Here is a 26,550-nt window from a genome sequence, read left to right on the forward strand (position 1 = left end):
TGTGTTTATTTCATTAGTTCATATGTGTTTTCTTACAATCAAAATGCATGAATTACACCACAAATGTGTGAAGATGGGTTTATTTTTATAGCCTTAAAGGGAATGTGCCTCCTATAAAGAAATAAACCAATTATTGCATTATTTACTCAACCTTGTTTCCAAACTCGAATGTTGTTTTCAGTAGAACACAAGAGGAGACATTTGTGTGAAGAATGTACACTGTCCTCTTTCTATAATCATTCGTTTTCCATTTAGAACGATATAATGAACTATCCCTTTAAGATAACATTATTTTGCTAAGCATGTAGCTAATATTAATCAGTATCTCCCCCCTGGATGAGTACTGCAGATTGTTTATTCATAGGCTTATTTAAACCCATCATAGATATGGCTTCATAGGCTAAATACAAACTTGCACTGCCTCACTGACACCCAGGCACCTCCTACTCCTCTTGTCCCTCTTCTGCTCTCACTCACAATGCAGTCCCCCATCCAGGGCCCCATGGACCCCTCAGATCTGCCCCTCTTAGACAGGCTGTCTGATTCACCCACCCCTCTCAGCTACCTGGAGCCTGATCTGGCAGAGACCAACCCCACTGCCTTCGCTCAAAAACTGCAGGTGTGTAGAGAGAAGCCTACCAGTGCCCGCTACCTCTTCTCCCCTGGGCCTTTGCTTCTATGTGTGAGTGTGTGTGTCCTCACTCAGCTTTGTTTCACTGTGTTTGTTTGTCCCTCCAGTTTTTCATGTACCTTGTCTGCCCCTAGAGCTGGGGTCAGGAGTTGTTAAAGGAATAGTTCAACCAAAAATTCATGTTTATTCATCCTCATGTTCCAAACCACATGACTGTGATTCAGTCATTGTGGTATACCTGAAAATTAGTGTGGCCCACAATTTACTTAAGCCCTGTTTACACCTGGTATTAAGATGCTTTTTGGAGCTTGTCCACTTTTGACCACTTCCAGAGGTAGGTCGCATTCGACTTGATTGCCTTCATAGTGTTAACGCTCATGTGGTTGAATGTTTGATTAGCCACAAAAGACCGTCAGGTCTCCGCTTGCTGACCTAATGCGTAAATGTGGGAAGCGCATTTGCCAGGCCGATTTAAAATTTTTTGGCTGGAGACCCAAGTTTGGTTTGAAGATGAAAAATGTACCAAGCACAAAATGTTCTTTCACCATTCCTGATGTCTAACACTCACTCGTGGCGTTCGGTGTGGTCTTGTGGCTCTCAGTGCAGGAATGAAAGCTGCTGCTCTTCGTGTGTTTTTCTGTCGTCTCTGGGCGTGTTCATATGTAAATTACATGAGCTTATTTTTCCCAACAGATAATAGCAGAACTATTTTTTGTGTGAAATATCCCTTTAAGATAACATAACCCACCCATAGACCCTCCCTTCAAAGAAATCAAGACAGAAGTGGTTGAAAGTGGACAAAAGAGACGAAACACAAGGTGTAAACGGGTATGTGTCTCCCTCGTCTACTTGTGATCCGAAACGCATCTTAATAACAAGTGTAAACAGGGCCTTACTTTCTTATGTAAATGGAAACTGGGGCTGTTAAGTTGCAAAATGATAAAAATGGACCATAATGTACACTACTGTTCAAAACTTTGGGCAGGTATGATTTTTATTTTAGATATTACTTTTATTCAGCAAAGATGTATTACATTTATAAAATGTGACAGTAAATACTTTTACATCATTACAAAAAAAATCTAGTTTATAATTGCTTAATTTAAACTTTCCATTCATCAAAAAAAGAACATTGTAATAATATAAGAAGAAGAAATGTATGTTGAATACCAAATCAGATTATGATTTACATTTCTGAAGGAAAATGTGACACTGAATACTAGAGTAATGACTGCTGACTATTCAGTTTTTCCATCATAGGAACAAATTAAGTTATAAATATATAAAAATAGAAAAGATTTATTTTAAATTGTATTAATATTTCACAATATTACAGTTTTTACTGTATTTTTCGGTCAAATGAACCTTGGTGAGCATTCAAAAAAAAAAACAAAAAAAAACGTACTGACCAAATATTTTAATGGTAGCTTCAAGTCTTTTAAAGTAATATGTTATATCATATCAACCGTCAGATACATCAACACCGTTTTGTTGTAATTATGGTTTTTGTTTATGCCGCTTGAAGCCTCTGGTCCCCATTCACTATGATTATATGGAGGAGAGTAGTTTGACAATCTGCTAAATAGCTTTTGTGTTTATTTTGGGTGAACTATCCCTTTAAAACTGCACACTTGAAATAAACTTGGAAAGGATGGATGGATCTCACCACATTCACAACGTTCATAGTAAAATGTGTATGAGTGTCTGTGTGTATGTACAGTATATGTATGTTTTCCCCCTTCAGGTTTAGTATTTGAGTGAGGCTAGTACAACTCTAACCCCTCTTCTCCTCCTTACCCCTACCCCCACTCCATGGGTCACTCCCCCCACCCTCCCTTGTGGCCCAGGAGGAGCTGGTGCTCGCAGCCCTGAGGATAGAGGCTCTACAGGTAGCCAAAAGCATCTCACAGAGCCCTACTTTGTCCACTGTGTCCCCTCAGGTATTGCGCTGAACCAGCCCGCACCTGTGTGTGTGAGCGCGCACGTGTGTGTGTGTGTGTGTGTGTGCAATGTACTCCCTGAACTGAGCCCCCTGACTGCACCCTTGGGTATGATTGTGAGTACCTACCCATGAACTACCTCACCATACTGTGGACGTGACATCTCATCCAACCCCCCGTTTCTCTAACCCAGCTCCTGTCCCCCGATTGGTGCTTCTTTTTCCCAATCCAGCACCCTTTTGAACAAAAAGAGGTGTGTTTCTCCCAGGGCTTTGTGACAATCCCGCATGTTCGCCTGGACAGGAGATCCATAGAAACAAAGGTCAATGTGACTTGGAAATTAATGCTGTATTTAAGCTATGTATTATTACTTCAAATATGAATGATTTGTAGATTTCATATGCTTTTCCTAAGCAAAACATTGTATTCTGAATTCCTTGTCACATTCATGCTGGTTCCTGGTTTCGATTTGTTACTAATTTACACTAACTCATTGGAATACAGTGGGCATACGGATCACCTGTATGCCTGGTCTGAGGCCGCTGGCGTGGCTTCACATAAAGCTTAGCTCAGATCTGCTTTCAGTCATATTGGATGAGCGACTGTCACCACAGTCTTGGCATTTGTACAGGAAATGGAACGAACAGACTAATCTGGTATACACAAACATGCACACATACAGTACATACTACATACAACCCCATAACACGACGCCTTATATTCTTCCCGCTCCATTCTCATGATGTTGTCTTGCACGCTTCACAGTCTCGCCTCAAGAAGCCCAGCCCACGCCGCTGGAATCTCAACGGTTCCCACATGGCTAAAGTAAGAAGGACAGAAAACAATCCCTCTAAAAGTCTAACTAGGTCTAGTTCGTATATTCTAATCCCATTGTCCCTGTACCACCATTAGACTAAACCACCATTAGTCAGAAAAATAGATCTACAGACAGAAAGCATCTCATCCTTCTCCTGTCCTCTGTTAACTACAAAAATCATTTTCTTGGTCAGTATTTTTGTTGTTTAATCTAAACATTCTTAAAACCAATTTTAAGTGTTTAGATTTTTTCTGCAATATACACTACTTTTTTTCAGCAACTATGCATTGAATTGATTAAATGTGACAGTAAAACTTTTACATTGTTAAAATTATTTATATTTGTAAAATAAATTTGGTGCTTTTGAAATTTCTGCTTATCAAAGAATCCTGAAAAAAATAGTTTTCCACAAATATATTAAGCAACACTTAATATTTTCAACATTTATAATAATAAGAAATGTAAGCAGCACATTTCTGAAAAAGATTTCTGAAGGATCATGTGACACTGAATACCTGCTGAAAATTCAGCTTTGCCATCAAAGGAATAAATGACATTTTAAAATATATTAAACAACGGTTCAATTAGACAACGGTTCTTTTAAATTGTAATCACATTTCATAATATTACCGTTTTACTGTATTTTAATCAAATGGGTGCAGTCTTGTTGAGCGTAAGACTTCATTTTAAAACATTAAATATAAAATTAAACATAAAAAACCCTGCTTCTCTCATTTCAGAGTTATTTTTTTAAAACAAGGAACAGCAAAATCTAACCTCAAATTAGAATTTTAAAGTCACCTACATAATAAAAACACATCAACTCTAACTCATTTTCCACACACATTTAAAATGACTCTCCCGGATCCATATAACATTGTATAGACCTCAGCTTTTTTCTAAATAATAGTTGGTTTTGTCTCACTCTGTCAAACCTAGTGTGGTTATTTTTGTAGAAAGCTGCAGGAAAATCCACACAGACAGATAGCAAACTCTGTCACAGGACGTCCCGCATTCCACAGGTATAGTTTCTGCCCCTGAATAACCTCTGGACTTCATTTCCAAAATAGAATTGAGCTTTAATGCATCAAAAGTATTTTTGGCATAGTACTGATACATTTGAGGATTATGGAGTACTTTCATATATAAAAAGAGTGACACTATATTACATAGCTGAATTATGGAGTAATGAGGTTTAGTGATGGCTAGCCTGAATTGATGATCTTCTTAAAATATTCAGTATTTTAACATACATTTTTAGATAACGCTCTTCCTGAAATAGTCCCACAGACACATTTCACATGCTGCCTCAGCACATTTTCCATGACGTTCTTTTTTTTACTACCTTTTCTTGTCGTTAGTGATAATTTATCATTCATGTAAATACATGTACAGCTGCTCTGAAGATGACAGGATTACATCACAACCCCACTGCTCTACTGAACTCTGTCTTGTCAATATTCAATTAGAATGATTTTGTTCCTCATTTACATTTAGAGTTATTCCTCTGCCTCATTTCTCACCCTCTGCTGTGTTTATGATTGGTTCTGACCAACATGCTTTTCTCTTGGGCTGGATCACACATTCAAGGAGTTGCAAGATTAGATTATGTAGTGCAGAATTTGATTATTGGGAAAATCGATGAGTTGGAGTCAATACCAAAACTAGGCCCCTCCAGACCATGTTTAATTTATTTTGCCGTAAGAGAACCAAGACCACAAGATCAATACTCCAACTTTGATTTTAATAGAGTATCATTTCAAAATTTCGTTTCAGGTTTGTAATCTCAATTTGTGTGTTGTACCGTATGCCCCCCTCCATGATCTGAGTGCAGCCCAATAATTCTCAATAAATGGTATTAGACACAAATGCTTCTTTCAGACCAAACATTATGTGATGGGCATTCTGTATTTGTACCCTAACACACGGCCCCCTACCTCGTATAAGAGTCAAACTCAATTAATCTCCTAATCCAGCTCTGCTAGGAAGAATTAATCAGCTTTAATCAGCAAGTGGGTTTAAGGGCTAAACATGATGATTATTCAGTAACAACACCCCATCACTGGCTATAAAGAGGATACAATTACCATCTAAAATGGTACATTTAATTACCATTAATTGTCCAATACGGATTTTTGAGCTTAATGGCTGCCAACGAACGAACGGTGTATGATTCTGGCAGCATTACAAGTCAGATTGGATCGAAACATTTACCGTATTTATCCATTTCCATCTGTTTGGAAGTCGAAGTAATCACTCCGGTATGGAGACGAGTTGTTGAGGGTCAGTGCCGATGGCTGTTGTGTCGATGAGGCCTTCACAGTGCTGATGAGGCTGGCACTTAAGGATGAGTTGGGATGGGTCCAGGCACAGGTCCACCAAAGAGGGTCCCTCGGGATAAACAGAGAGACTTACATTAACGTAGATGCCATCCTTCTTATGATGTGCCAAGTACATCAGGATTTACGCGGCGTGTTCCTGGTTCCGGCTGATCTAAACTATACAGCCTAATTTTGAATTAATGAAGTCTATATTGTGCTATAGTGTGTTATGTGTATGCTAGGCCAAAGAGATGTGTTTTGTAGTCTAGATTTGAACTGACAGAGCGTGTCTGCTTCCCGGACAATGTTAGGAAGATTGTTCCAGAGTTTTGGTGCTAAATAGGAAAAGGATCTACCGCCTGCAGCCGATTTTGATATTCTAGGTATTATCAACTGGCCACAATTTCAAGATCGCAATAGGCGTGAAAGACTATAATGCGTTAAAGGCTCGCTCAAGTACTGGGGAGCTAAACCATTTAGTGCTTTGTACGTAATCAGCAATATTTTAAAATTTATACAGTGTTTAATATGCAGCCAATGCAATGTTGACAGAACCAGGCTAATATGGTCATATTTCCTGGTTCTGGTAAGAACTCGAGCTGCTGCGTTTTGAACCAGCTGTAGTTTGTTTATTAAGCGTGCAGGGCAACCACCCATAATAGCATTACAATAATCTAGTCTTGATGTCATGAACGCATGAACTAATTGTTTCGCATTTGTCAATAAGAGCAAATGGTGTAATTGAGAAAAATGCGGTTTTACAGATTCTAGACACGTGATTTTCAAACAAAAGATTGGTATCAAAGAGCACACCCAGGTTCCTAATCGACGACGAAGACTTAACAGAGCAGCCATCAAGTGTTAGACAGTATTCTAGGTTATTACGTGTGTAAGTTTTTTGTCCAATAATTAGAATCTCTGTTTTTTCTGAATTTAGTTGTAGGAAATTACTAGTCATCCAATTTTTTATATCAGCTATGCATTCTGTTAATTTTGTGAATTGGTAAGTTTTGTTAGGTTTTGAAGAACTATACAGCTGAGTATCATTGGCAAAACAGTGAAAGCTAATTCCATGTTTCCTAATGACATCTCCTAATGGTAGAGTGAACAGCAGCGGTCCTAGTAATGAGCCTTTGATTCAAAATGGATCATCAACTTTTATTTCCAATTACCAAAAAACCTGTACTCCTGCAGTCCTCATCTGACAGCATTCACTTCCTGACCCGGATTTGGTCAAAGCCGCTATCTTTTCATGACAAACAGCTTTCCACACCCATCTCACATTGGGGATTGTCAATCATAACATCCCAGCTGAATGCAACAGGCCTTTCGCAAACTGCTGGAGGCTTTTGAAATCCAAACAAAGAGCCTGCTCTCCATGGCATTATGGCTTTGCTGAGTAGAACCTGTAGCTGATGCGCTGCTTCCCTCTAGGATGTGTGAAATTAACCTTCTTGTACAGAAATATACTCTCAGGTTTTTAATGTTTTCTTTCCAACTCTCTCCTTGGCATCAGAGAGAAATGGCCTCACCGGGGGACAGTGGCGTTTCGAAGAGCTCCCTCTATTCCCGAGCATCATACATTGAAGGGGAAAGCCCTCATCTGCCACATGACCTGGACCACTCTCTGGTCATCGCCCGAGAAGAGGTATTTGCTCGCCCATTGCATGACGCCACTTCACAATAGACTATTGTGTGAGGAAAATCTTAGTGTTTTCATTTCACATTGTTGTATAAAAATCTGAATCGTTAAAGTGTTGTGCTAAGATGAAAACAAATCATAAACTGTTTGAATGCGCACCTCATGTTATTGAATATTCATGTGCTCTGTACAGTCACATAATGCTGTGCTTAGTTTCAGACTCTGAGGGAAGTTCATGTATATTAACTGGAGTGATTAGAGAGTCTGTTTTCTGTACTTCAGAAGTTTTAAAGTCAGCATTAAATACGATGGATAGAACCAAGTCTCTGCTAAACCATTACACTCGGCTGTACTTCTCAACAAGGACGAAAAGATCTGTTGCTACTTCTCCACAGATTTTTTTTTTTCAAATCGGTTTCATTCAACTTGCCGAACTTGCCGAATATTATTATTTAATATAAGAAGATTTTTCGTTTGAAACATCAGAATGACACTGGTTTAACCATTTCAATTGTGAAAGGCTCATTTGTGTGAAGTCATGCTATTCTAATTTCAGGTTGTTTTGAAAGAGAAAGAAGCCATGGAATGGAAGAGAAAATATGAGGAGAGTAGACGGGAGGTGGAGGAGATGAGGTGGGTGTTCTCACAGAACAAAAATCCGTGTGCCCTTGTGAACTGTGACGAGTGAAGCTTGCGTCATTTGCAACATTTCTTTCTCCCATCACTTCCTGTCCTCTCAATACTCTTCCAATCAATAAGTGTCCAAAACATCCTTTCACTACTAATGTTCCATAGCTGATATGACACCCCTCAGATCATTTTTAAAAATCCCCATGCATTAAACCTGGCAAGACTCTGAATCAACCTCAGTCCACCTCTCAATCTGTTTATCTCTTTCCTGTTGTTTTTTTAAGTCTAGCATAAGTAGAAAGCCAATTAAAGAAGGCCTTAATACGTCAGATGTGGGGGCAGGAGAAGAGGGGGAATAGATGAAAGATAATGTAGTTTTGTTTTCAACCATCTACAAAACACATGTATCTGCCTTGTAACTGCCCTTTTAAGGTGGTTCGTATTAGTTTTTGCTTTAGAGAGGTTAAATCAGTTGATAATCATTTTTCACAGCTTTTTATCACCTTACTTCACTATTAAAGAAAATTCAGTGTTGTCTAATTCACAAGACAGCTGAAAGAACAGGACAAAGCTGTCCTTTTGTTTTCAAGGGGTAAAGTGAACAAGGTAATCGGGGAGGGTTGAGGATTCCAGCCAGCTGGACTGGGCCTTGTTAGTGTGGATAAGAATGGAGCTTAGTGCATTAGCCTGATTGGGCTCAGGATAAGGAAGGCCTAAGAGGCTAAGGAAAGACGTAGCTAATCCATCTACTTACTGTGCCGGCAACCTGCTTTTCTCCAAGTCTTTCTGTCAGCCGTATTCTAGTAGTCAAACGCATGACATAACAAAAGCCAATTTCCTGACCTTTCATGTAATCAACTTTGTTTAGAAGTATCTAAAGTCATTGTCACCTCAGCATGTATTGTTGTCAGTGCTGTTAAGTTGCATTTACATTTATGTATGTTTTTACTGACATCTGAGAAAGAACGAATCTTTCGGCATACGTGCAAGCAGAAAAAAATCACTAAACCAGGATTGTTTGACATCCAATTTGGGACACTTTCAAATGCAGTTCTAAATCCTGTTTACATCTGGTATTAACATCCGTCTGGGGTGATCCGATCAGAAGTGGTCAGCCAAGATAGATCTGGTTGTAATGTGCTTCAAACTGACCACTTGTGATAGGAGTTCGAGGGGAGGTTCTCTGACTTCGCGAATGCATGTCACTCACTACGTCAGTGTGTTACTGCATGTTGGTAAATCACAAAGAGAACAGAAAGAAACAGAAAGAAAGTTTCCTTCTATACATTTTGAGTTCTTTTAGCGAAAGTACCTGTATGATGAAGCCCAACCCATTTTTCTACCTCTATATGTAGTTTCAGTGATCAGATCACAAAACATTTTGGATCCTGCTTACACTTGTATTTAATGCTAGCCACTTGTGATTGGATCATCTGAAACAGATCCCGGGTTAATTGGCCTAGGACATGGTTTCTGGACTACGCTATACAAATTAAAAATTGGGGTTGAATGTTTTTTACATTTATTTGAAAGAAGTCTCTTATGGTAACAGGTTGTATTTATTTGATCAAAAATACAATAAAAACTGTAATATTGTGTACCATTATTACAATTTGAAATAACTGCTTTCTATTTTATTACATTTTAAAATGGAATGTATTCCTATGATGGCAAAGCTGAATTTTCAGCATCATTGCTGCAGTCTTTAGTGTCACATGATCTTTCAGAAATCATTCGAATATGCTGATTTGGTGAATTAAGATACATTTATTATTCTTACCAATGTTGAAAACAGTTGCTGCTTAATATGTTTATGCAAACCATGAGACATTTTTGTTTGAAAGAATAGTATTTATTTGAAGTAATTTTTTTTGTAACAATGTACAAGTCTTTACTGTCACTTTTGTCCAATTTAATGCTTCCTTGCTGCATAGAAGTGTTAAATAAGTGTTATATATATATATATATATATGTGTGTGTGTGTGTGTGTGTGTGTGTGTGTGTATATATATATGTTTATTTAGAGCTTTTTATGGGAAACAATATTCTTAAAAGGATGTGATCAGATCTTGCCGTATAAATTCATCTTATTTGAATAATAACTAGATTTTTGCTTATTCTTCACAGGAGGATAGTTATGGAGTATGAAAAGACCATTGCAGAGATGATCGGTGAGTCTTGATTGCTAAATACGATTTCATCTTCTCCTGGGGATTTCTAATTGATCTTTTTCGGTCCTGTTTATCTGTGCTTTTCTTGTGCTACAATGCTATAAATGAACAGCCTCAGCCCTTTCCCAGTCATGCCACACCAACACACACATATCCAACACAATTTTTGTTAATTTCTCATTTAATTTGCAGACAAATCTTTCGTACCTACGGACCCAAAAACTGGTCAGTTAAAAGCACAAACCTTCATGTTTCCCTGTTTATTCCACTTGACTTCGAAAACTTAAACTTGCTTCAGCTTAAACGGTCCTCACCCACTCACTGACAAATTAATCCAATTTCTTTTCCTCTTCAGTATTTACGTCCATGTAAATACTATAGGCTGTGTGCATTCTTACATATTCAGATTGTGATCTTGGTTTAACCTTGACATGCTTTTCTCTCTTTGCACAAAGAAAAAAATATTTTCATTACCTTTTTTTCATTCTTCGTCATATAATACCATCCTTAATATTCCACTTGATTTTATTTCCACTATTTTCTATTGTGTACCTTCTGAATAATTTATTTTTCCTTGGTTCAGTTTTCTTGGCCACTTTTCTGGCTTTCATCACCTTTCTTCCATGACACTTTAATTAATTTCAAAATCCACCCATGTTTGAGACGCGCTTTTCTCTCGCTCACGTGTCCCACCCTGCTGGCTTGACTTAATGCCGTCCCTTCTTTCTGTTTTGCTCCCTCTGTCCCCCATAAATATTTGATAAATCACTCAGGCATGCCTGGTAAGTAACAGCAACTCTTGATTTTCTTTGTTTGTGTTGAATCCACCACATCTGATAGCAATGGACAAGGAGAGTTTTCTCTTTCTATAACCTGATATGGTGTCACTCCTTTTAGCATCATCTGTTTTTGCTCTTCAAGTCTTTTTTGTAGGCCTATTCTCAAACATACAGTATTCCTTCGCCAGCTCATCAGTGTTGGGGAAGCTACTTTGATACTGTACTTTTCTAAAGTACATTTACATACTATAAAGTAGCCTAAGTACAATCAAGCAAACGCTTAGAAAAAAAAACATCTTATTTTTATCGTCACAGTTGAAAACAGTTGCTTAATCTTTTTTTCCTTTTTGTAGAAAGTTCAAAAGAAAAGCATTTATTTGAAATAGATTTTTTTAATCTTTTGTATTTGATCAATTTATTTTTCCTTGCTGAATAAAGGTACAGGATTCATTTCTTTTAGAAAAAACTTTACTTACCCCCATGTTGTTCCAAACATTGAGTTTCTTTCTTCTGTTGAACACAAAAGAAGATTGCAAACATTCTTTAAAATATAGTATTTTGTGTTCAACATAAGAAAGTAACTCAAACAGGATTGGAACAACTTGGGTGAGTAACTGATGACAAAATGTTCATTTTTGGGTGAACTATCCCTTTAAACAGTGAATCAGTTTTTTTTAAACCAGTTCATTAAAATGAATCATTCAGTAGTCCTGTGCTAAGACAGACTTTGAAAGGTCTTCTCATCTCTCACCGTGTTTCAGTGGTATGCCCATCATTGAGTGTGTGCGTTTGTGTGTGTGCGTGTGTGTTGTCTGCATGCATCACAAAGATGCAGAGTCGAAATCTGCATTTTCATTTGTCATGATCAAAGATGTAAACATAGTGGTGTAGAGTATTACATCACATCTAAAATACTCTGAGGAACGTAAAATGAACCTCTGCCTCATCCAAAAGCAGATTTGCACATCTGTTTGAGTGTATCGTGTGGTTGAGTATCGTATAATATAAACGTATAATGGATTTTTTTGTGTTTATGACTCAGAGGGTGAACAGAGGGAGAAGACTTTGTCTCATCACACTATCCAACAGTTGATCCTGGAGAAAGACCAGGCTTTAGCTGATCTCAACTCTGTGGAGAAATCTCTTGCTGACTTGTTCCGGCGTTACGAGAAGATGAAAGATGTTTTGGAAGGCTTCCGCAAAGTAAGTCATTTTGCACTGAGATTGTTAAAGGTTAAAGACATGTGCGTTTCTATTTGCAGTTCTGTATTGTGATGTATTTCCGAGCAAAACAGAATATTCAGTGAGAAAAATGTAGGTCGGGACTTGATTTTATAATAGATTGTGGTCATTACATTACCAAAAATGGAGCCATCTAAAACAATTAACTGTAACTCTTGTGTAACTCTTTTAGTTTATTCTTAGCTAAAAACACTTAGTTCTTTCAAAAATATATGTGCTCATTAATGTATATTTACTTCGTTCAAGTAATAAAGTAATCTCGTGAGTGTATAATATGCCATTGAAAATACATACGGGTAAGGGGTTCTAATGTCGGTCGCCATGTTGCCCCTCCATCTTGAAAGTTCATTAGCCAAAGAGGGACATACCCGTTAATTCAAGCTTCGCCTTTTGAGTTAACACTCATGGACGAGGTCGAACTAGAAGCCATGTTAATCTTGGACTATATTGGCCACCGTAGGAGTTAAAACGAAATCGGAATTGAGAGGAACAGAAACTAATATTCACCTGGATGGTCATATACCTTTTCACCACTAGATGGGGGTAAAAATCACACAGTGTAGCTTTAACATTATAAATCATTATTATCAGTAATTTACTCACTACAATTCTTTGTTTTTCCATCAGAATGAGGAAGTGCTGAAGAAATGTGCGCAGGAATACCTGTCTCGTGTCCGTAAGGAGGAGCAGCGCTACCAGGCCTTGAAGATCCACGCTGAGGAGAAACTGGATAAGTAAGTACAGACCTTTCGCAGGTAGTCCATCCATGCTTTGCTTTGCTCAGGAATTCTGTTGCCTTGAACAACAACTGTTAGGCAAATTATGGGTTAGACTTAAATCCATAGCACTCAGTGTTCTTTAAGAGTCCTTCGAAATATGAGATGACGGCATGTCTTTGACCGTGTGCCACCCGCAGGGCGAACGCTGACATCTCTCAGGTGAGAGCCAAAGCCAAGCAGGAGCAGGCAGCGCATCAGGCCAGTCTGAGGAAAGAACAGATGAAGGTGGACTCACTGGAGCGCACACTGGAACAAAAGGTTTGCTCACACTCGCAAATCCACATGCCTATCTGCTGAAGTCATACCTTGCAAGCCTAAAAATGACCTTACAGTATATGTATATACACACTGCCGCAAAATCAGCATATTACAGTGATTTCTGAAGGATCATGTGACTGAAGACTGGAGTAATGATTCTGGAAATTCAGCTTTGCCATCACAGGAATAAAATATATTTTAGGTAACACTTTACAATAAGGTTAATTAGTTAACTTTAGTTAACTACCTTAGTTAACATGAACTAAGAATGAATAATATTAGTTAATATTAATTCCAACATTTACTTATACATTATTAAAATCAAAGGTTGTATTTGTTAACATTAGTTAATGCACTGTGAATTAACATGAACAAACGACGAACAGCTGTATTTTTTATTAACTAACTTTAACAAAGATTAACTAATACAGTATGTATTGATCATTGTTAGTTCATGTTAGTTAATACATTAACTAATGTTAACTAATGAACCTTATTGTAAAGTGTTACCATATTTTAAAATAGAAATCAGTTGTTTAAAGTTGTAATACTATTTCACAATATGATTGCATTTTCTTTTCAAATAAATGCAGCCGTGTTGAAATAAGAGACTTCTTTTTTTTTAACCAACATTCAGATGTTGACGTGATGTTTTATCTTTTTACAGAACAAAGAGATCGAGGAACTGACCAAAATTTGTGATGAATTGATTGCCAAGATGGGGAAGAGCTAGCCGTCCAATCCACAGAGTTCTGTCCAAACCACAAGGAGACACAAGAACAATGACTGGACAACAGAGTAAAGACAGAGGAGCAAGACTAAAGGGTTCGTTATTGTTTTTCCTCTTTCTTATGGACAGAACAATGAACCAATTCAACAAAAGAATCTCACACTACTGACGTCTTCACATAAACTGGAGTCCCTACGACTGGGAGGACACACTAGATTCTGGCTGTAATTATTTTCTCTTCATTTTGATGTATTAATGTACACCAACTTACCTGTGTTGAGGGTCTTGTGAAAGTACTCCCTATTAGTAGAGACTTTTTTGAGAGTCTGTATCACACACACAGACAGAGAGTATGTGTTAAAGTGAGTCTGAAGTTATGAGTGTCGATGCCATGACAACCGCTGATCGAGTCGACTGTTAAACTGATTGCTGTTGTACCCTTTTCTTAACTTGAAAGCAGAAATGACAAGAGAGAATATATATATATATATATATATATAATATAAAACGGATGAATTAATCATTCAGTTGTCACAAAGTGGTATTCATGATCATGATTATAAAATGCATGTTGTAGGCCTTGACGGTTTTGTAAATATGAAAATGACTTGAATAGAGTAAAGGAAAACGACTGCAGATTTTGATACTGTTAGCTTGATCTGCTTCCTTGTGTATCTTTGTAGATACTTGTTGTTCATTTGTTTCGTTGTCTTTTAGCAACACTGATGTTTGATTTTATTTTTGGATTTTATTTTGATATATAAAAGAACCCACTTGTTACGGTCAGTGGTTCTGAGCTAATTTAATCTGAATGGTTTTGTCTCAGTCCTGCTATAGCTGATGTTTCACAATGCAGAAGCTCTGTCATTTATACAGGACATGCTTACTAAGTGCAATAAAAGATGGCAATACAGCTCTTCTCTTTATCTGACCCAAATTGCATAGACATAAAGTAATTATACAAAATGTAAAGGCATGATGTTTGATGCAATAATAATTACATTTACATTTATTCATCTAGCAGACGTTTTTAGCCTCCCACTAGGGCATTTTAAGAAAGCAATAATGTTGTTAATTAACAAACAATAAATCTTGCTGACATGAACCTATGTAGGTGCATAAAAAGATGCATTAGTTAGCTGGCAGATGGGTCTTAAAATCACACCAGACAGGCTATATTAGTGGCAATTACATGCTGGCACAGAACCAAACTGTCTGTGAGTGAGGAAAAAAAGTAGAATTTATGAAAAATCAAGGAAGAAGAAAGAATAAACAGAAACAATTATTTTTTTTTTTTGCTATAATTTCCGATGCTTAATGGTATGGGTGATGTTGTGTATATATATATATATATATATATATATATATATATATATAAAGAGTTCAGATGCAAAAGCCTCTAAGTGCCATTTGAAATTTTGTTCTAGAATGATCATTTTTATCAAGCTTGTATATTTAAGTTCAGTAATTTCACTTAAATGACAATTCATAGGTAATCTTCATCCCCATTTAAGTGAAATTAATGAACTTGAATATATTAGCTTGATAAAAATGATCATTCTAGAAGAAAATTTCAAATGGCACTTAGAGGCTTTTGCATCTGAACTCTATTGATTTATCTTTTTTTACATAAAATTTTGTAATGTGGTTCAGGTAACAATATTTTTGTGTTTCTGTTGATTAAACCAATATCCTTCCTTGTATTAACTCAAATTTTGTATTTCAGTGAACTCAATTTTGTAATTTATTTTTTTAAAGTTACGCCAACAATATATTTTTTACAGTGATAAAATAAGTAATACAAAACAGGAAGTAGTTGTAGGAAGAACAACTAAGAAAAATAGAAGTTATAAAAATAGAAGGTTATATAATTATAAGCTGATCTACTCATTCATTTGGTGTATAGGTTTGATTTTGGTTACCCTTATCACATGCATGTATTCAAATAGGCTTTGTATCAACTGTTTGATTGGCTGCGATCACTGTCTGCTATGTCACAAAGGGAGTCTGGTCACTGATAAACTCACCGTGCATGGAGGCATTAGCTGAATCAAATCTGGAGGGAGTATCACACCCATACTGTATGGGTGGAGCACAGTCACCGATCCCTCATCTCTGATTAGTCAAGATGGTGAGAATCCATTCAGATCTTAAGACAGAAGCACAGGCCTCAGTGGACAAGGCTGATAATCTGTGTCCTCATTGCTGTTGAGTATTAGCTCACCAAAAGCAGGGCTTAAGCTCAAGGGTTTTAAGAGCAAACAACCTGCTTTTCATCGTGCTAACCTGACAGCCATAGACCACCAGCGACATGAGAGCGGTCCACTTCTCCCTGCTGCTGGGCCTCGGCCTCATCCTCCTCGCTGCTCACAGTGAGTACTTCTCTGTTCTTACCTTTTCTACTTTTTAAGAGTTTTATGCTTGTGTCTTCTCAGTTACTATATGTGTACCACACTCACAAATCCTAATTAGCTTTTTACTCTATACTTCTCTGTCGGTTTTATCATTTTTAATTATTATCCAATTTCCTCCTTTTGAAGTGTCCTTATGCCTGCGAATATCTTGTTTGCCTTGAGGACGGTGTTAAAGGACTAACAGAAAATAATTGATGCAAATCAATTACTTAAACAGATTGAGGGCTATAAAAAGAGTTTGTAAGTCTGGTGGCGTAATTTTACTTCGACCAAAAAAGAGTGAATAAATCACTTTAGCATTTAGAACTGTCCAAAACAGCAATGCTTTCAGTAGTAATGGTGGAAAACACAATTATTCGGTGAAACTTTGCATGTTTCTGCCGCGAAATGTTGAGACCTAAGTGTTAATTGAGTATAAAAGCTGCTTTTATTTTTGGAAACTGAAATTACACATTGAAGCTATATGATATTAAATGTATGGAGGTAATTTGCCTCGGATACTGTACAATTAGACATTTTATAAAAAAATTCTCTCCCAAAAAATAAAATGATTTTATTGTTGTCCAAAACTTTCCCGGTATATTTGAGAAATGACAGCTGTGCTATAATATGAAATTGTGGAAATATTTGACAAGTGAAAGCTGAGGTGAAGACATACAGCATGCTTGTTCTTTCTTATTATGGATTTTGTGTGCAGATGATATGTACGAACTATATTCTTAACCTCTATTGGAAGGTTTTCGGTGTAGGCAAATAAAGGAGACAACAGCATTAGTTCCAAACCAGTGATTTATCTCAAATGTTCATTTGTGTGTGCGTATACTTTTTGAAGGACAACGAAAAAATACCTTTAGTGACTAGGTACAGGATTCAACAGGGTGTTTTTTTACATTTACATCACTTTAAAAGTTCATTCCGAACAGCCCGAATAACCTGCCAGTAAATAAGTTTGAGTCCATCCTGTGAACTGAAGGTTTTGCTATCAAAGAGAGTGACTCAGATGCAGCAGAAGGATGTCTTCAGGGTGAACTAGCAGTGCTAAAACACACATACCAGATTTTAAAAGCAATGTCTGTTTTTGAAGGTGTTACAGTCATTCTGGCATAGAGCTTACGTGTCTGATGTTGTCGGTTTGAACTTCAAAGAATGTTTGTTAAAAAAAAGCACTTTAGGAGATAAGAAAGAAGCACACGAAAAAGGCTTAGCCATAACATATACTGTTGGGCATTTACAAGACAGTTAAAAACACTGACATGTTTCTCTGCTGTGACTTCAGTTGACTTCCCTTGGGTTTGCAAAAGCAAAGTTCTGTCTTGGATGAAATGGCAATGTTCTGTTTATAGACTTCATAGAGCAGGGATTTTAGAAAATGTTTTTTATCTCTTTTTATTGATCTCATGTTGATGCCATAGCTGCTTCATGGTGGAAATTGAGATCTGTGTATGTAATTTTAAAGTAGTGTAATTTTCCCTTCTCAATAAAAATAAAAATGTCATAAAATATATGAAGCTTTGTTTAGTCAAATGCAATTTATAATGGCACCTGGGAGATTGAAATTTGCCTTGATTGTTGGAGTCGTGGCCTATATAGGCATTCGTGTAAATGCATGCATTGCACTAAGCCATAGTTCAAATGTGGACAATTTTGACATGACTTTCAACATCATTAAAGTGTCGAAAAAGAAATAGAAAAATAGTGTTACAAAGGAAAAAAAACTGTGTGGAGGTATCTAATCATTTTTATATATGAAGAGTTCAGATGCAAAAGCCTCTAAATGCCATTTGAAATTTTCTTCTTTAATGATGATTTTTATCAAACTTGTATATTTATGTTCAGTAATTTCACTTAAATGGCAATGATAATTACCTATTAATTGTTATTTAAGTGAAATTGCTGAACTTAAATATACAAGATTGATAAAAATCATCATTAAAGAGGAAAATTTCAAATGGCATTTAGAGGCTTTTGCATCTGAACTCTTCATATGTGTATATGTGGTCAAATTGCATAAAATATTAAGACTTGCTTCAGAGAATGTTTCTTGAATAATAATAATAATTAAATAAAATGAGCAATACAAAATCTAAATAAATTATTTGTTAATAATAATAATATTTTAACATGGTGGTGCGAATACGTTTTTAATGAAGGTCACATTTTGATCTGTATAGCAAAGCGTACAGGACCTCTGTAATGTTTTTCTTATCTAACATGAAATAATAATAATAACATTTTATTTTCAAGTGAAAAATGCTATTTAAGTTTTACTGGAAAATAAGACAAAAATACTGATTACGAAAAATAATACAAATGTATATATCAGCACTTACACTTTAGGCCTTTTTTTTTGTTAAGGAACATTCATATTGAGCTGCATTCCTCCCCTTTGTCTTTCTTTAGGTGAGGCGCTGAGGTGCTACACCTGCATGGGCTCCACAGATGAAGACTGTAATCGCCAGGGCTCCAAAATGTGTCCGAGCTACTCAGATGCATGTGCTGTTGTTCGGGGACATGGGAGTAAGTTTATTGGGTACATCGTTAATAGTTAATCTTCCTGCATGGATAGATGAGAGGAAACTGGGCGAGAACATTTTTTTTTTTTCTTGGATGTTGGTGATGAATCACAGCGGGATAAATCTTTAGAAAAACCATTAACGACTGTGTGTGTGTGTGTGTGTGTGTTTAAAGGGGAGGGACTGGATCAGGGTGGTGTTTAAGGAAGACAGACTGCTCTGTCTGGGCACAAGCTTAGAAATAGCAGGAGGTCTACGGCTTCCTTATGAGGAGGATCAAAGCACATTAATATGTAATCACGCTCTCATACCGGTCTTGTCTTTGTTAGGTGGCGTAATGAAGTCGTGCTCATACAAATCCTTCTGCAGCCAGGCTAACAGCCAGGGCTACAGAGCTCCAGGGGTCAAAGTTCACTGCTGCTACTCCGATGACTGCAATGTGGCAGGACACGCCACCAGAAACAGCACAGGCTTCAGCTTCTTTTTGGGCTTTCTGGTATTCGTCTGGCATCTACTGTCAAACTAATGTTACCCTAGAGACGAACAAACCTGGCTATTAAAGTCAATTGCCATTATGGAACTTGACGGAACTCTGTATAATCTGTGATTGTTGAAATGTCAGCATGTGTTCTGCCATGGGACTGTTATTGCAATGCATATAAGGTTGAGCATATAAAACACTAACACACAGAACTTCACATACACAGATATTGTCACATTTCGAGTCTGCATAAAGCAAATGTATTTATTGTTTCAGCCTTTCTAGGAATTCAATAAATCTGAAAGCCTTTGATTAATTAGGCCGAATTAATCTAAACAAACTCTATTAAAGGTATAGGCTAGTTTACACAAACATGAAACTCCTGCCATCATTTACTCACCCTCATGTCATTCCAAACTCATATTTGTCTTTCTTTTACTGTCTATGCTATTTACCTGTGATACCTGAATGTTAAATGCTGTTTTTGAGCAGCTGTCCCTGGTCAACAACCATTTTCATTGTTTTGTAAGCAACAGAACTGCTTGAACATTCTAGTAGATATCTCCAATTGTGTAATTGAGGAAATGATGACAGAATTTTTTATAATTGGGTGAACTTAGTTTAAAAGCCGCTTTAGTATTTTGAACGAAGAGAAGAAGTTTTAAGATGAGTCTCAAACCTGTTGTAAATGTCTGTACATTTATTTTCATGTCTCTTCAGTATACATGGAAATGAACTTGACAATATCATGCAATAATACACATTCTCTGGCCTGTTCTGTTTTTGGGTTGTATTGTAAATAAACACTGCTTTTTCCTTATAGTTAAAATAATAATGCTTATTATTATTATTTACTTATAAATAAGCCTACTATCAAGAAGGTGAAATGCTTTTTTCCCCCAGAATATGTTTTTTATATATATTCAAAATGAAGCATTTCCTTCGACGCCCTTAAGTGCTTTACCTCTATTTAACACAAGGTGCCGCTGTAAATTAACAAATCAACAGTCATCAAGCAGTTAAACGACAATTCAAATGATATCCATTTTAGCCCACCCTGAACACCTTACGCGTCCAAGGTAGGTACATCTGGCGTACGGATTGCTTTAAAGTTTTCAAATGCATAATTTCACATAAACTTGTTGAATAATCGGCTAATCGTCACAGCTGTGGCGGCGTGAACTGTTAGGCCTTACGCGTGACGTGTTGTGAATTTGAGAGAACTGTTAGTCATGATTAACGCAAATCCTGCCTTATTTTTGTTTATACATCAATTTGATGAGACATATTTCATATTAAGCATGTAAAAAGTATTTAGAGAACTAATTTCTCAAATATTTACCCCCAGTAACGTTTGGCCATTCCGCCAAAATCATAATTATTGTCATAATTAACGTTACGGGCTGTCTTTGAAACGGTATAAGAAACTTTCGGAATGTGTTTGTCATAATTTATTAATTAACTAATTTATTTATGGCGTGTTATGGTTTCTAACGCAAATGTATCCCTTGTTTTGGATAGTCCATATGTCTACGTTTTAGTCAGCAGGTTACACTCGTTTTTCTTCTTTTCTTTTATTAAGAGAGGGAGAGAGCGAAAAATAATGTGATTTAAGCAAATTAATTTGCCAGTTGTGTGAAGAAAATTGCTTTGGTTCCTTGAAGGTTTTAGTTCAGTCTTAAAATCATGTTGGTCATGAAGTCAAAGCAGAACATGAGGTTAAACCTAACCTAATTTCTGCCTGTTGTCAGCAGTTCTTTTCTTTAATTTCTCTCTACTTGTACATTGCATAGCTAAACATTCTCTCTTCTCTTGTTCCCATTGCTGAGGCTTGTAAGTCTTTTGACAGACAGGTGTGATAGTGTGAACGAGCTGCCCCAGAGGGGGATAAAGAATGACCCCATGCTCCAGGGCCGTTCCAGTGGGTGCTCTGCTTTGCTTTTGTCAGACCTCATCAGAACTCATCAGCTTTATTTGGAGATTTCATTCTCACTTTCAAAAAGGGGAGTAAAGCTGCAGTTTGCAAGGCTACAAAGGTTAGGTAAAATGCGTCTTACAATTATTCAGCAATGTAATTTTTAAGGTGCCTGGAATGGCAGTATGGGACTTTTCTCCATGAAAAATTCATCAGATGTCTATTGACTAATATTTTCAGAGCTTATACTAAATGTTATCATAGTAAACAAGATAGGTGCCATTGTTGAATTTCAAATAAAAATTTCCTGATAATTTACTCACCCCCATGTCATCCAAGATGTTCACGTCTTTTTCTTCAGGTTTTTGAGGAAAACATTCCAGGATTTTTTTCCATATAATAGACTTCAATGGCAACCAGCAGTTTGAAGTTTCAAATATCAGTTTCAATGCAGCTTCGAAGGCTCGACACGATCCCGGCCGAGAAATAAGGCTCGATTGGCCATTTTTTTTAAATAAAATACTAATTATAATAATTTTATCCACAAATGCCCGTCTTGTGCTATCTCTGATATATGCCACACATTACGTCATCAAGTTGGAAAGGTCACGGGTGACATTGTTAAATATCCAGGAAATGCACACATAAGGACCATTTTAAACAACAAACTGACACAAATAGTATATAAATGTGTCGTTCAACATACAATAACTTTGAATGGTCCTCCTACTCCAAACTTATAAACTTATAATAGGATTTATGCTTAAAAAGTTTTTTATTTTATTTTTTAGAAAATGACCGATCGCGTTCTAGATAAGAACCTTATTTCCCGGCTGGGATCGTGTTGAGCCTTTGAAGCTGCATTTTAAACTGATATTTGGACCTTCAGACCGTTGGTTGCCATTGAAGTCCATTATATGAAGAAAACTCCTGGAATGTTTTCCTCAAAAAAAAAAATTTAGGGGGTGAGTAAATAATCAGGATTTTCTTATTTGAAAGTGAACTACTCCTTTAGTGAAAATGATATTCAAAATAAATGTCTTGTCATTTTTATTAAAATATGCTGTACTGGTTGCCATCCGTGGCGTATGTAAAGGTCATTGCTATGGTGACCAGAAGAAATTGCTCATTTGATCATCCCTAGGTAGCTGCTCAAGTCTAATCCATTTCCACCTAGGGACACTATTACTGTAAATCCCATTTTCACTATGGCAAGCCTTAAGCCAAGTGCCATTTATTGGGATGCTGGAAACCAGGCGATGGTCGTTTTGATCTCCTAGAAAGTCTTGCCAGCACACGTTGCATGTTGTATTTCGGTCCACAGATGAACTATGTGATGTTAGGTTCTCATAATTGCTTTTTGCAGGCTACCAGAATCTTAAAAAGATGACGAATAACTTAATTTGTTAATCTCATTTGGATTTGGGCTTCATTTCGTTTTTCTCAGAGGACAAGTTTTTCTCAAGAGGTCCAAGGTGCAACGTACACCTTGGTATTGATACTTTTATGACAAAGTAAATCTGGACTTTTTCAACAAGTCTTTTAAAATACTATATTATTATTATTTTTTTTTTTTTAATTTTTTTTGACAAGTCAAGGTTAGGTCAGATGTTAAAACGTAATGTGCTGCAACTTCTAAAAACAAAATTAAATTTTTGAATTGATTTCTTTTCAAATATTTATAACGATTAATGGTACACTTTCACGGTCACACCACATGACATTTTAAGAGTCATTCAATTTAAACTGAAAATGCTATAAAAGCTTGAATACTATAAAAGTGAATACAAATTGTACAGAATTTGCCACATCTGTTTTCAACTATATTTGCTCCTTTACTTTATTGTTGACAAACTTGTCTGTCATTGACCCATTTACAGCTCAGTGGTTTGAAGAAAGAGCCCATTGAGTGAAAGCCGGGGATTACATCAGAACATAAAGAATTTGGCCAATTATTTGACCAGTTTTCCTCTTCTCTCCATGAATTCACCATATACAGTAGGTACTGAACAGCAGCATGGGTCAAGTGTGTCATTCAGATTTTCGGGGGCATGTACTTTCACAAATACTCTCTGAGCCCGATTGGGAGGGAACAAAAGTGTGGTGTGGAAAAGGGAGCATGTGAGATGATGGCTGTGTTTACGAGTGCGCAGAGCCCGGCTGGCTGGTCTGGGTTCAGCCCGCGGTCACTGGTTCTGGGGTCTCCGGGTCTCAGGTCCTTTTTGAAAAAGATCCATGAAGCAGAATTAAAGTGATCTACCTCCGGACTGCGGACCCAGGGCTTTGGTTCCAGGGAAGGAGGAGGGCACAGAGGCTTGATAGAAGAGGGGCAGAGAGGGGTAAGCTCAGAAACAGGGATTGGGAAAGGGAGGGAGAGTAATTGGAGAGTTATGCATAATCAGTCTGGCCTCAGCTACTTTGAAATGAACCTAAATTGTTTGTTCTGTGAGCTAATACAGCTAGCAAATGAGCAAACACACAAAAAAGACAAGGTTATAAACTTTGTAAGAACTTTTTCTTTAAATAATTGTTTCAATAGGACATTTTGCACCTGGAAAACAAGCCATCTGCAAAGATGGTGTGAATACGTTTTTAATGAAGGTCACATTTTGATCTAGTTGTGTATAGCAAAGCGTACAGGACCTCTGTAATGTTTTTCTTATCTAACATGAAATCTATAGATTCGTTTACCATGGTGAAATGGAAGTCTAATTACATTTTCTCTCACACGTTTCACACTTAAGACTGTGATTAATCATTTGTCACTGCAGGCGACTTATTTCGTATCCACAATTAACTGCTTTCTTCCCTGTCAGAGCAGGTTTTTTCAGTTTAGGACATTTCAATGGAAGATTTAGACCAGTGACTCTGAAAGACTTAATTATATGGTTTTACTTGTGTGATAATTATTTCAGATTAGTGTTCTATGCAGGACGGTACATCTTATGCACGTGAGATGAGCTCCTGTGTTTCAGAGATTTTACAAAAAAGCTGATTAAACGGTTTCATTTTCTAAGCAACTACATTTAAGTGGCATACTTTTTAGGATTTATTTTTTGCAAGTGTATTCATGTAATCAGATCTGTTCATATCCAGAGAAAATCATAAATAAACGAGAGCAAAAAAGTGATTATTTGCCTTAAAATATCAAATATGATTCATCATTGATCAGGATAAAAAGGTTTATTCCCGTCACCCTCTGGGCCACACTGCATGGTAAATGTGCCCATAAATATTCCTCACTGTGAGACTGCAGTGATTATACCTCATTTAGACTGTTGAATTGAATAGAAATCCTGTAAAATACCTGAAATTAAATACAATTATTATAACAATTGTTTGCGATTAGTCAAGTGAACAGCTCAGCATTGTGTTCAACACCAACACGGTTATTTTCTTTTTATTATTATATTCTGGGGTTTGTTTTTCAGGTTAGTTAATTTGTAATAGTTTTCAGGGCTACCAGGTTAATACACTGACAAATTAATGAACATTTTAAGTTTTTTGAAAACCAATGTAATATTTATTATAAAACTAAAATTAATTTATGGTCATCTTTATGTTATTTTAGTTGTGTTGATTTTATATATATATATATATATATATATGTATAGTACGTGTATGCCTTAAACATAAAGGCATTGGTAGTTCTCAGTTGCTTATTTTTTTATTTTTATTTTTATTTTTTTGTATTTTAGGGCTCCCATAATTTACTATTTATAATCAGTTTGAATTAGTTTAGGACACATGAAATGCAAATTAAAAAAGTTTTAGTTTAGTTTCAGTTTTTCACTGATATCAGTTTGTATTTAAAAAAAAAGTAATTTACTTTTCGATAACCACAAACACAATAACACTGGTGTTCAAAAGAATAAAAGCGACTACATAAGTGCCAAGCAATTACCTGCCAATCAGAGTCTGCTAAAATGATTGTATGTGTTTTTGCCAGACTACACCTGTCGAAAAGTGAGAATTAAATGTAGAGGGGGCATTCAGCCACTTCAGAGTAGAACGGATGGAGTGCAGCCAAACTCCAAACCGAAGCCATGTCACATCAGTAACCGCTGCGCCCTGGGGCAGGGGCAGGCTCAGTCAGCCATGCCATGCAACTGGGATAATTAGTTTTGGAAACGAATATCAACTGATATAATTGAGCATTCTCCCCTAATGAAGATCCTCCATGTTGTCACTGGTGAAACATTAATTGAAGGGAGGCGGAAGGGGAGGCCACAAAGGGGTGACAGAGATGTGCTTCCATCATAGCTTGTCAAGTATATTATGTTCCCTTTGCTTTTATTTGAGGTTCAGTGTGTTTCCCTAGACTCTGCATTTTGTTGTTTTCCTCTTCCTTTGTTTTGTGTTCTAGAGTAAGACTTAAAGGATGAAGGACTGTAGAGTAAAGCCAGATAAAAGAAGTTTAGTGAGGGAGGAAGACTGACACTGTGCAGGTAAAGCTCAACTCGGGAAGGGTGGGTTGAGTTGGTGGGGAAGGGGGGGTTGTGTTCGTTTTAGTTGGAGCACAGGTCGTGTTGGGGTTTCAGTTGAGCGATGCAGTGAGTTGAGGAGAAAGGGGTGAGCAAGTGGGGGGGAGAGAGAGGAGGTCACTGCGAAATCAGTTCAGGGGATAATAGGGGAGCAAATTGGTTTTGACAAGTTTGTGGAGGTGGAAGTAATGCAGTCCTTTAAAGAGAAGAGGGCAAATACAGGAATACCATGAGATAATAAAGGGAACCAGCAGGGAGGGTGGGGAGAGATGGGCCTCGGGCCAGGATTCTTGGGCCTGTGCAGTCTGTACCCCATAGCACTGGGCAAGAAGAGGGAGCCTGGCACTACCAACAGACGGAAGCATGGCACAGCGGCTGCCAGGTGCCATAATGGAGGAGGCACAGCTGGCTATGTTCTTAACCGTCCAACTCACTAGCCAACTTCTACGTGACTCATCACTTGGACTAGAAATGAACTCGATTAACCTGACAGTGTGCTTTCACATGTCAAACGTTGTACTTAAGAGGTCATATCTTTTTCTTTTTTGTGTCTTTTTCAATTGCTGATTTTCTGGAACATGCAGAAGTGTATTTTGAGCCCAAACTCGGATTAGAAGAGGGCAACAAAAACTGCTGGACATAAGGGAGCATTAGACTGCTGGCATTTTCAATACTGGAGGAGCTCTGCCTGAATCAGCCTCCATTGGCTGAAAACTGCAAAGAGTGGAGCATAAGCCTCTCGGAACTATTTATAGGGCTTTCAGAAAAGTATATTGCAATGAAAACATTCACATTCCGAGGCC

At 37.1% G+C, this 26,550-nt stretch overlaps 2 protein-coding genes across 3 annotated transcripts in view; both read left to right on the forward strand.

Annotated features, from left to right (window-relative positions):
* The window catches only part of tacc2 (transforming, acidic coiled-coil containing protein 2), a 63,506-nt gene extending 48,653 nt beyond the window's left edge, over positions 1-14,853 (forward strand). For both annotated transcript variants that reach the window (XM_089117072.1, XM_089117073.1), the window contains 12 exons: positions 485-619; positions 2,479-2,571; positions 3,337-3,396; positions 4,345-4,410; positions 7,226-7,357; positions 7,908-7,984; positions 10,109-10,152; positions 10,345-10,377; positions 11,974-12,134; positions 12,801-12,907; positions 13,090-13,210; positions 13,878-14,853. In XM_089117072.1, the coding sequence (XP_088973198.1) occupies positions 485-619; positions 2,479-2,571; positions 3,337-3,396; positions 4,345-4,410; positions 7,226-7,357; positions 7,908-7,984; positions 10,109-10,152; positions 10,345-10,377; positions 11,974-12,134; positions 12,801-12,907; positions 13,090-13,210; positions 13,878-13,943 (1,095 nt within the window). In that variant the 3' untranslated portion in view covers positions 13,944-14,853. The remainder of the gene's footprint in view (positions 1-484; positions 620-2,478; positions 2,572-3,336; positions 3,397-4,344; positions 4,411-7,225; positions 7,358-7,907; positions 7,985-10,108; positions 10,153-10,344; positions 10,378-11,973; positions 12,135-12,800; positions 12,908-13,089; positions 13,211-13,877) is intronic.
* Positions 14,854-16,114: 1,261 nt separating this feature from the next.
* On the forward strand, positions 16,115-19,623 carry ly6pge (lymphocyte antigen 6 family member pge). The gene is made up of 3 exons (XM_039671756.2): positions 16,115-16,312; positions 18,755-18,871; positions 19,197-19,623. The coding sequence occupies exons 1-3, from the start codon at positions 16,252-16,254 to the stop codon at positions 19,391-19,393; spliced, it is 375 nt and encodes a 124-aa protein (XP_039527690.1). The 5' UTR covers positions 16,115-16,251; the 3' UTR covers positions 19,394-19,623.
* Positions 19,624-26,550: the final 6,927 nt, after the last annotated feature.

This window comes from Pimephales promelas, chromosome 11 (assembly GCF_988280905.1).
Source record: "Pimephales promelas chromosome 11, fPimPro1.hap1.1, whole genome shotgun sequence".
In the NCBI taxonomy this organism is placed as follows: domain Eukaryota; kingdom Metazoa; phylum Chordata; class Actinopteri; order Cypriniformes; family Leuciscidae; genus Pimephales; species Pimephales promelas.

What these genes read in the sequence shown, in the direction of transcription:
- ly6pge (XM_039671756.2), top strand. Translation starts at nt 16,252, where the DNA reads ATGAGAGCGGTCCACTTCTCCCTGCTGCTGGGCCTCGGCCTCATCCTC. An exon ending in CATCCTCCTCGCTGCTCACA is followed by an intron (nt 16,313 to 18,754) that starts GTGAGTACTTCT and finishes GTCTTTCTTTAG; the next exon opens with GTGAGGCGCTGAGGTGCTAC. An exon ending in TGTTGTTCGGGGACATGGGA is followed by an intron (nt 18,872 to 19,196) that starts GTAAGTTTATTG and finishes TGTCTTTGTTAG; the next exon opens with GTGGCGTAATGAAGTCGTGC.